At 42.7% G+C, this 11,023-nt stretch overlaps 1 protein-coding gene across 1 annotated transcript; it reads right to left on the minus strand.

Moving 5' to 3' along the window:
• Nucleotides 1-652: 652 nt before the first annotated feature.
• Nucleotides 653-10,771, minus strand: LOC108675176. The gene is made up of 10 exons (XM_018163167.2): nt 10,593-10,771; nt 8,722-8,799; nt 8,482-8,511; nt 8,065-8,266; nt 7,787-7,933; nt 4,258-4,527; nt 3,659-3,750; nt 2,433-2,661; nt 1,647-1,909; nt 653-676 (listed from the first exon to the last, which is right to left on the minus strand). The coding sequence occupies exons 2-10, from the start codon at nt 8,782-8,784 to the stop codon at nt 653-655; spliced, it is 1,320 nt and encodes a 439-aa protein (XP_018018656.1). The 5' UTR covers nt 8,785-8,799; nt 10,593-10,771.
• Nucleotides 10,772-11,023: the final 252 nt, after the last annotated feature.

Genomic DNA, 11,023 nt, shown 5'->3' on the forward strand with positions numbered 1-11,023 from the left:
TTACTCACGTGGTCGACGGTGCAGTTCAGGAGGAGCGTCAACGAATCTTAAGCGTGCAAGGAAGTGAACTCGATATTTTTCAAAACTTCAACGTATTTTTCACTTCCAACGTAGGCAAATAAATCATAAACGCAAATAAGAGGTATCTTGTGCGTTGCCTGAGTTATAGCGTCGGTATTTAAATCGTACTTAGAAAATAAAACTTTCGACGTTACATTTTCTCATCTTTTACCAATTATGGATTAACCCTTTCGCGGCAAACATAGAAATATACATAAATGTTAATTTCTAGAGCCACTACTTTTTAAATAAAAATCTTTCTACATATATTCCTGTTCAGGTATGACGACAAGTGCTCCCCAACTATACAGTACTATATATATGAGATGAATGGATAACTGCTGAAATTTGCCGCTCTTATATAGGTAGCATTTATACCCGATCAAACCGCCAGGCTCAATAAACCAGCAATATGAGATTTTATGGCAGCAGATAAGAGATTTTAACAGGTACGTGTACCCTGTTCAGCATAACAATAAATCAGAAGAATTAAAAATCTTACTAATTTACTTGCTCTCTATTTTGCTTTCTAATATATAGCCTATCCGTAGTAACAATTGGTATTATGAAAGCCAAATTATATTTGTTAAATTCAGATCCTATTTGACACCAAGACCTGAAATTATATGACATATTAATCTGTTCCGCACATGCAAGACAAGATTTTAAGTTGCATGGTCGAGAGAGAGAGAGAGCTACTGACGTCCTTTGCTATCTATATCTGAGAGAGGAGCAGGAGTGGGGAAATTAACATGATTGACTATAAATAATAGAAAAAATATCTCAAGCATTAAATGTTCCATATACAGTGAAATTGATATTAAAGTCATATATGGTCTGAACAGATTTTGATAACTATATATACTAGTACTTGACCTGGTCTGTCGAGCCATTAACATTTGAAAGTGTTTTAAAAATGGAGGATGGAGGAAGCTCGCGTCGAATCATTGGGTTTTGAAACTGGGAAGTTTTTTTTGAGCAGATGTTTAACTTACGAATGTAAATTTGCGCTTCGTATGGAAGATGCAAGAAAGATTTTTAGAGACTTACGAGTCTCAGACGTCACATTCATCACATTTGGCATTAAAATTAAATCATGACTCAGATGAAGCATTCTTCCTCTACTCCTTTGCTTCAGTATCATACACTGATGAATCTGCAAAATTAGGGTTATTATTGTATTTTAAATAAATTAATTATAAGACATTTATTAGAGAGATTCCTGGTTTGGAAGGTGTCTGTGGAATCCGAAGGCAGGTNAACATGTGTTGTCAGGAGGACTGGACATTGACTTATATTGTCGGATAGAAGGTATGGGGAAAATAAGGTAGAATGATAACAGTATAGTGACTAATGGTACCAAGGCACATCACTATATCTGCTGTCCGTCGGTAAGAGGAAACCTCCATTTAGACACCAACAAGACCGAAATGAATGTGCTCTTCAAAGAAGGCTGCCCTAGATCAACCTGTTCAGATCTACTTCTCAATCTAAATACATTGCATATTGCATTTTTCCCTATTCATTACTGTTACTTAATTTATGAGCAAGGAAACTGGGTTTCCCTGTTGACTCGTTGAACTTACGAAGATCTGAACCAGGATAACGCCCAAGCTATCATCCAGCACAGTGATAAATGTTAGAAGCAAAAGGTCCTGGTTGGGCAATGTGATGGTGCCATCAGATATTGGCGCCATGTATGTCTGATCGGCCACGAATTTCAGGTCGGTACCGGTGAGGACGCCACAGACGTCGTAAGGTGTCAGGTCAGTAGGCCAGTGGATGACGACATCGGACCCAACCACTTCGTAGGGGTACAGGCTTTCATATGAGAGTCCATCGAGAGGTACTGTGGAAGAATTACATCCTTTATGAGAGGGTAGTAGAGCTAATCTGTTTGAAGGAATTATATGACTTATATGAATAATATAAATTATATGAATAATATTAATAATATAAATTATACGAAATTTATGAATTATATGAATTACATGAATTATATGAAGTATATGAATTACATGAATGATATGAATTATATGAAGTATATGAATTATAACTAAGGTGCAGGTTTGATACCCAGGCCGCTAGCACCATTTGGTGAAAAATGTTGTCCGAATGCGAGAAAATTATTGTACGCACTATGGTATATGTTTGCATATATTGTCTGTCTAACTCAGTAACTAACATAATTCATATCTAATTTGTACCTGAAATGCTTGGTATTATACTAGTCTACGGATGTGAAATATATTAATACCAGAGTTCAGTGTTTCAGCCTTCCAATTCTAGTTGGATTATAATAACAAAATTCTAATTAATGATGAATGCTGTCTAATTGGACCTATGATTATGCTCTAATTAAGGGTTCTTACACGAGAACACTCGGTTATCCATGATGTCTCCGCCGTCCGTCGTCTGGGTGTACCCGATATCAAGCAAGAGAGTCAGGCAAATATCAGGGACATCCGCTGTGCCGATCTCGATTGTGCCTTTTGGTTCAGATATGGGGAAGACAAGATACGGCAGTTCGCGCGAGAAGTCCGTGTATCGGATGACAAACACAATGCTGAACTGGGTGAAGCTACCGCATCCAGGGGAAACCTGCAGGGTCAGTGGTTGCTGAGTTAGAGAAGGTGGTGGTAAAAAGTTGGTGTGGACAGTGGGTGTGGACAGTGGGTAAGGACAGTGGGTGTGGACAGTGGGTGTGGACAGTGGTGAGGAGAGTGGGTGTGGACAGTGGGTGTGGAAAGTGTGGAAAGTGGGTATGGACAGTGGGTATGGACAGTGGGTGTGGACAGTGGGTGTGGACAGTGGGTGTGGACAGTGGGTGTATTATCAGTCAGTTAAATTAATAATATCCAAACTCAGTCCAACGCTGATGTTGATTTTCCATCAGCTACTATTCAGCATTCATGCACAGTTTCCACTGCACAACTGAAACTTGATCGCTAAGCTAATGGATATCAAATTGGTTGAGTTAAAAGAGGTTGTACACAGAGACAGTAGTGGCGGCCAGTACAACTTTCAAAGACTAACCGGCACTATTTACCGTGCTGTTGGCCTCGTGTATAGACGAGGTCACAGTTAGCATTTGAAAGTTGTACTGGCTGCCGTTACTGTCCCAGTTTTGTACTGGCCGCCAATACTGTCCCAGTGTTGTACTGGCTGCCACTACTGTCCTCGTGTTGTACTGGCCGCCACTACTGTCCCCGTGTTGTACTGGCCGCCACTACTGTCCCAGTGTTAAACTGACCGCAACCACTGTCCCTGTGTTGTACTGGCTGCCACTACTGTCCTCGTGTTGTACTGGCCGCCACTACTGTCCCAGTGTTGTACTGGCCGCCACTACTGTCCCAGTGTTGTACTGACCGCAACCACTGTCCCTGTGTTGTACTGGCCGCCACTACTGTCCCCGTGTCACTACTGTTACTACTGTTCCCGCACTTTTAAGGTTGAAGTTAAAGTATTGGATCTGAAGCTTATGTTGGATGAAATAGTTAACCTGCAAGACTGCCTTTTCTATACAAAGAAATAAAATTTCCACATAAAGCAAAGCAACTGAAATAATAGGTAAATAGATATATATTTATGGCCTTACGTCGTAATTTACGATGACCGTTTTGTTCGGGAATAAGTTGGCTTCCAGTGTGTATCCCGGCACGTCATTGAACGGCCAGTACTCTTGAGGTTCTGCTCAATAGAAGACAACTTAGTGGTAATATTGGCCTTGTGTGGGTCATCCTGACCCAGGGTATCAGTGCAACGGACAGAAAGTGGGTCAGTATTAGGACACTAATATTTCCTATTATTATTATTAAGTATCAAAACACAATAGTATCCTAATACTTGACCCATTCATATTTCTTAGTTGAACTCCAGCGTACATATGAGAGGAATACAAATTCAATCAAATAAGATGGAAAGATTAAGGAAAAATTAGTGGCTTTATATGAAAACAATTCATTTTTATGTTCACATGTTGATCTAAATCACCTCGTGTTATCCAATATGAATATTCCCCAAAACTACATAGTCCAAAATAAAGCTACATATTCTCAACCTAAACTACATAGTTATCCAAACTAAATAGTCTGCATCAAAAAACTAAACTAAATAGTCCGAACCAAAGATACATAGTACTAAATTTCCCGCATTAGATTGCAGTAGATTGAGTAGATATACCATCATTTACGGTACCTGGCTCGATGGTCGCCACAGTCTGGGCGGTGGTACCGAACTTCTCTCCGGTGGGCAGACCGAAGGAGACGATGACGTCAGTCCCGCACCCTGGGACGTTCTCTATCGTCGTCTGGGACGAAGTGGTTTCGACGTACTTCTCCTGGCCGGAGAAGCTGACGATGAAGCCGGGGTAGTTGCAGCCACCATCTTCTGCGGTCCACGTCACGTCGAAGTTGTTAGTAGTATCCGCCGTCAGGGTCGCAGCCACCGTCAACACTTTGAAATTTTCTGTTGAAAATAGGAAGAAACGTGTTTATTTAACAGAGTCACTTCATATCTTCCTTTAATTGACTAGAAAAAATATGAATTTATATATTGGTATGCATTTTTACATTGGTATGTCTTCGAAATTAGGGCTAGAGTGGTTGCAGCAATGAACCGCACCGGGTCGCCTGCCGAAGATCACCACTGCTCTGGATGTAATGGACCATCATGATTCCTGCCTTCCGGAACGTAGCCTTCAACACTTCAAGCCGTCCGTATCTAGGCCGTGCGTCGAACCAGCTCTCGGTCGAACGGCCACTTTTCGAAGGACGATAAATTTTGAAACAGAACTATGCTATCTGAATCCTAACCTCAGATGCGGTGAACGTTAAATTACGTAATTTAACGATGCCCGGAAGTCAGATTCGATCCGCGGCCTGGTGGTGCACGGCAGGTTCTATGCGAGGCCGGAGGAAGACAAAGCCGAGTGGTTCACGGCTGATTGGTGGATGTCCGGAGAGATCCAAGGCGTTCGATTCAGGGCTTAATGGTACACAAAATTGGTGGTGCATGGCTTCGCTTCCACCGCACCCACCGTAACTGGACTGACCAATGGTGGGCAAGGTGACTTGCGAGAATTTGCAAGAAGACCTATCTGCAATATATGACTGCGAACAAAATGCAAAATTCACCCTCAATATGTAGTAGCGGGAGAGTCGAGATAGAATACAACTACTTGGCCCCGGATGTCACAGAAATTGGGGCAAAGCAATTTTTCACGACTGCGCAGTGACGAAGAGTACTAATGTCACGTTTGGTGACGTGTAGAAGCAAAAACTGCAACAAGCAGGCAAAAAATAATGTGGATGATGATGATGATCACCACAACGTCACACGACTGAGTGCCGCCCAGGCCCAGTCTCTTATACACATCTAGATGTGTATAAGAGACAGGTTGGGCCCTGTGCTGCGTCTGAGGGGGGGGACGCCGGTGGCCGGGGCAGCTGAGCCTGCCGGAGCGCCACGTGTGGTGACTAGTGGTGTCGAGGAGCCCTGTGCGGACCGGCCAGACGTTGTTGAGGCGCCGCTGCAGGGCGACTCACCACGACGTCTAATATCGAATGAAAAGCCTGTGTATCATTCGAGATATGGTCGGGTAGTTAAGCCAGTGGATAGGTTGGGTTATTGATATTGTAGTCATGACGACATTGTATGTCTTTGNTAATCATGATATTAGTTACTCTTTCCTCGGTCTTACCCTGAATTCCCTTCATCACTTTCCAGTATTTATCCGTGTTTTTCCTTTGGTCCCAGTCTTCTGCAACAAATGTTTTCCATTTTTCCCTCTTATGCTTCTAGATGTTTTCATTGATGTTGTTGTTTAACTCTTTTACTCTCTTTGGGTCTTCTTCAATCTCTCTGGTGTTGTCTCTTTCTCTTATTTGTTCCTTTATGCACTCCGGTAAGGGATTTATTTTTAATTTTACATTTCCTTGTGGGATAAATTTCTTGCTTGCTTTCCTTATTGCTAGTTCTATTCTCTTTGTCGCCTCTCCGATGTTATATGGTCTTCCATCGTCTACCGTTAGCATACTGTCAATATATTCTTTGTAGCAATCAAAATTTGCTTTTTTAAAATTAATATAGGTCTTCTGTTTTCTTAAACTTTTTTCCTTATTGTGGGTTTGTATTTCCAGTATGATTGGGAGGTGGTCTGATGATGTTGTTGTCATCGTTTCCCATTTTGAGTATCTCTTCAGGTCTTGCGAGAGTACTGTGATATCTGGCGATGTTCGTCTTTGTGTCTGATCAAATAGTATTCTAGTAGGTGTTTCTTCATTCATCGTGGTCATATCTGAGGTGAGTAGCAGCTCTTCTATGTATATTCCTCTGGCATCTGTGATGCTGGAGTGCCAGAGAGGAGCATGTGCGTTTACATCTCCTACTAGGATGGTATCAGCTGTTAGTAGCTCTTGGATGCACTGATTTGTTCTTATTTAACCTTGATCAGCATTGATATCTCTTGGTGGTATGTGTATATTCGCCAATCTCAATGTGAAGTTCCTTCCGTCTCTTATTTCCACTACAGATCTCTCTGCTCCATTAATATAAGTTTGGAAGTTGGTGAGCTCCCTGAATTGAAGATTGCTATGGATGTAGGTTAGCAAACCTTCTTCCTTTGCACTACTTCTTTCAGTTCCTCAAGTTTGTTTCTTATTCCGTTGATATTAAACTGTAGTAATGTGAGGTTTATTTTCCTCTTTTCACGCTCCTCACACGTCCACTTTTCTGTGTGTTGCTTTGCCTTTATTTTCGCGCACCTCTCATGAACTCAATGCTGAACTCTTGCATTGCATCTAAGTGAGCACTGTGTCCTCTTGATGATGTTATTGCACAGAAGCGAGTTCTATTGAACCCAAGTGGCTGCATATCCACTTTGGACCAGGATTACTCTCAATATCTCCCGCCAGCAGTAAGTATTCCCTGACCCAGAGGACGGGTCTCCAGCTCAGCGCCACCGAAAAAACTGTGCAGCCTGACTGCATCTTGTGATGCAGTAGGATGATTGCTGTGATTTGCATCCGAAGATGGTACTCCCACGACGTACACTCCACAGCATTGGGATAATATAATGATCCACATTAATGTGGATCATGTGGACGTTCAGAAAAGGAGAAACGGAACTGATGATCACGCTTTTCAAAGCAAATGTGATCTTTCTCCTTGAGTACTGCTGTCAGCTGTGGATTCCGTTCACGGTTTGCGCAGTGTGGCCATTAGAAGCGGCCTAGTGAATCTTCATGCGAAGGAACGAAATCTTCGGGTTGCCAAAATATCACAATGAGAGAAGACACTGTGTACAACTCTAAATCCGACAAAATTCTTGGTTTCTGAGCTCAGTTTGCAGAAGGAATCCATTTCCATAGCAGGGCCCAGTTTGTTTTACGTCTCGACTGTGAAGGTAACATGAGCGGGAGTTGTTCGCTCTGTATGCCGCCAAAAGACTAAACTTGTCACTAGGCACAATGAATGATCACACGAAGTTGGCCAGAGAAAAAGACAACGTACCAGAGAGCCCTGCGACTGCCATGTTCTGAACCCATCCCACACAGGAACATGAATTTATCCCACCCACCGTAACTGGCCTGGATCAGTGGTGGGATGGACTAATCCATCGTACCCACGAAAATTGGGCTCGACCAGGGGTGGGTAGGACTAATCCATAGCACCAACCGAAAGTGGGCTTGAACAGAGGTGGAATTCCCAATTCCATCGCACCCACCGAAATTTGGCTTGACCAAAGGAGGGTTGGCCTGGTAGATGGCTATGTAGTTTGCCGCTGCCGCCTCCTGGTCGGCACATGCATGACTCGGTACTGTTGCGTTGTAGGTGGAGCAGGTGGTACCATCGAAGGACAGGGTGGAGTGTCCTGCAAACGTTGCGGCGATTAGTAAAGATGTTAATAATAGTAGCTTTGGTCAATTATTATTGCATTCCATTACGTTTTACTTGGAGAAAGGCAGCTTCGGCGGCGGTAAACAACCACAGTAGCCAACTCACCGGCCACGGCGGCAGCGTTGACGCAGTCCCTGAAGGTGGCCGCGCTCGGCTGGGAGCTTCCGAAGCAATTCAATATTTCCGGGTGAGTGTATGCGCGGTTATACACGATCCCCTTCTTAGACTTGATGGACTGGAACACTACCGACCTTACGGCTTTGGTTGTCTTGCAAGATGCCATCGGGCCATTGGGGATCACAAGCACCTGTAATAATTAAAATGGTAGATATGTACCAGAATAGTGATGTTGGTGACAGGACACAGTTGAGACAGTTGCTCACAAACAAACTTGTGGTGGCACAACAAAGCCTATGTTTCATGAATGGGAATTGTAGATTAAATGTTCATAAAATCTCAATGCAAAAATATGTTCACAAATTTAATTTTAATTTGACGCGTGTGATGGTCGTTTCAACTCACATCAACAGCAGGGCCTGTAGGCAGGTCCGCCTGTGGGCGGGAAAAGGGTTAATTCATCCAGCATTAGCTCTCACAGATCAATAAGCAGCTCATAATTTGTCTATTTGACATTTCACAAGGAGTTTGTGGCATGTGGTTTTTTGTACCCTAGCTGTATGAAAACGTCTAAAGTTAACCATATTCACTGGAGGATCTAATTAAATTCATACTCTTAATTTTATCAAAGTTAATTATAATGACCTGGGCTTCATGGAGCACCGTGGTCAAAATTCCGGCGAGAATCATCGGCAGGAGTTTGGCCATCTTGACCTTCCCGACCTGGGGAGACACGAGACTATGATTATTATTTAAGATATTAGAAGGATTATAATAAATGATACTTGAAATTATTAGTAGTGTTAAAAGAGAGTTTATCAGCATAGTTCTGGAGAATTTTAAAATTTGAAAGTTATAACTGAGGTCTTGAGGGGCTTTCTGGGGAATACTTCAATTGGATATTTTATATCTTCTCCACCATCTTTGAAATTCGATGAATGTATTGGATATGTTCTTTAGACATTAAAACTATCCATTTTAAAAAGCTGAATAAAAAATATTAAATAAATAAAATAATATAAATACAGGGTGCGCCAGAGAAACTTACTTATTTGAAAGGTCACTAAAACAAAAGTACTTCAAGGATTGTTTTAAATTTTTTTTATTTTAGAATACAATTTCCCAATTTTTTTTTCATACAGTCTTGAAAATTACATCGGATAAATGGCAACCCCCATTGCGCATACACTGATGAAGTCGATTTTTTTATATTCGTATCCACTCTTTGCAGCATATCAATCGGTATGTTGGCAATGGCGTCGCGAATGTTGTTATTGAGGTGTGCTATGGTCCGTGGTCGATCGACATAAACCAGAGATTTCAAATAAACCCATAAAAAGAAATCGCATTAAGTTAAATCTGAAGAGCGTGGCGGCCATTGGACATCACCTCTGCATGAGAGAGATGAGGCGGACGGGGAAATGTTGTTGCAACAAATTCATTGAGTCTTGTGCTGTGCTCCATCTTGCTGAAACCACACGTTCCTAACGTTCATTTCTTCGAGTCTTGGAAGAAAAAGTTCCTCGATCATGTTCCTGTAACGAGCTCCATTAACGGTAACTGCGCGTTCGTTTTCTTCAAAAAATAAGGACCAATTATTCCCATTACCGATATCGCACACCAGACAGTAACTCGCTCACAGTTAAGTGGCTTCTGGTGAATCTCACATGGATTTACACCACACCAATAACGCATGTTTTGCTTGTTGAAGCAGCCGGAAATGTGGAAGTGAGCCTCGTCACTGAAAAAAAACGACCGCGTCTTCAGGCAGGTTGTCAACGAGCATTTCACATGCATTTTGACGAGCAACAAAATCGCGTTCAGTTAATTCTTGCACAACAGCAAATTTATTTGAGAAACAAACTTGGGAACTTTCCCCTTCAGATGTGCCCTCTCTGTTGTAATTGCCCATCCTGGTAGTGGCGACTAGGGAGGGGGGTGATAGGTCAGTTTTTCCGGGCACTCGGTACCACTGGTAGTTCTACGACCATCACTGGCTCGCTGACCCGCCAGAACCATTTTATTGCATTACACAACACCCTGGACAAGCATGCGCCCTCTCTGTCGTAATTGCCCATCCTGGAAGTGGCGACTAGGGAGGCGGGGGTGATAGGTCAGTTTTTCCGGGCACTCGGTACCACTGGTAGTTCTACGACCATCACTGGTTCGCTGACCCGCCATAACCATTTGGTTGCATTACACAACACCCTGGATAAGCCAGGTACTCATTTATCAACCAGAGTTGGATGAATGGCTGAGTTGACCATGAGCTGAGCTTCTCGGTAGAACTTGTCCTCAGTGGGACTCGAACCCGGGCGCTGGGCGCGAGAGACAGAGTCTCTCACCACTGCACCACCACAGCTTAATCAAGTTATTTTTATCAGATATCAGAAGCCTCTCTCGCCCCTCTACCCGCAAAACTCGCCGCGCAGGAATTTTTTCAAATAAGTAAGTTTCTCTGGCGCACCCTGTACAATAATACAAAATTTTGTGTTTTTTATTGTTACAAAACTTACTTTTTATACCGAAGATATTTAAGATGTCTGCGTTTTGTTAAAGTTTATGGGAACGCTAAGTTAAGGCACTCGGGGAACGCTAAGCTAACACCAGACAACGTTACACCGCCACGTCCACCGCACAAGTGAAGAGCGGCGCCCCGCGGGGTGGCTATATCCACCCGCTATGGAGAGGCCCCACTAACCCCTCCCCCTAGGGGCCCCACTGACCTCTCCCCCCTGGAGGCCCCAGTAACCCCTCCCCCCGCAGGTGTTTTGGAAAACTGGGTTGCCAACGTGGCACTTGGATCATTCATTTCATCATTAGGTGTATATATCGTTCAATTCATCATTAAATGTATATATCATTTATTTTATCATTAGGTTTTATATCATTTATTTCATCATTAGGTGTATATATATCATTCATTTCATCATTAGGTATATATATC

The sequence above is a fragment of the Hyalella azteca genome, unplaced genomic scaffold, assembly GCF_000764305.2.
Source record: "Hyalella azteca isolate HAZT.00-mixed unplaced genomic scaffold, Hazt_2.0.2 contig3942, whole genome shotgun sequence".
In the NCBI taxonomy this organism is placed as follows: domain Eukaryota; kingdom Metazoa; phylum Arthropoda; class Malacostraca; order Amphipoda; family Hyalellidae; genus Hyalella; species Hyalella azteca.

Bases quoted from the DNA above. Each gene is read 5' to 3' on its own strand.
- LOC108675176 (XM_018163167.2), bottom strand. From the start codon at position 8,784: ATGGCCAAACTCCTGCCGATGATTCTCGCCGGAATTTTGACCACGGTG. The intron at 8,512-8,721 runs GTCATTATAATT...TCCCGCCCACAG, and splicing joins CGGTGCTCCATGAAGCCCAG to GCGGACCTGCCTACAGGCCC. The intron at 677-1,646 runs GTAAGTTCAACG...ATATAATTTCAG, and splicing joins TTATCCTGGTTCAGATCTTC to GTCTTGGTGTCAAATAGGAT.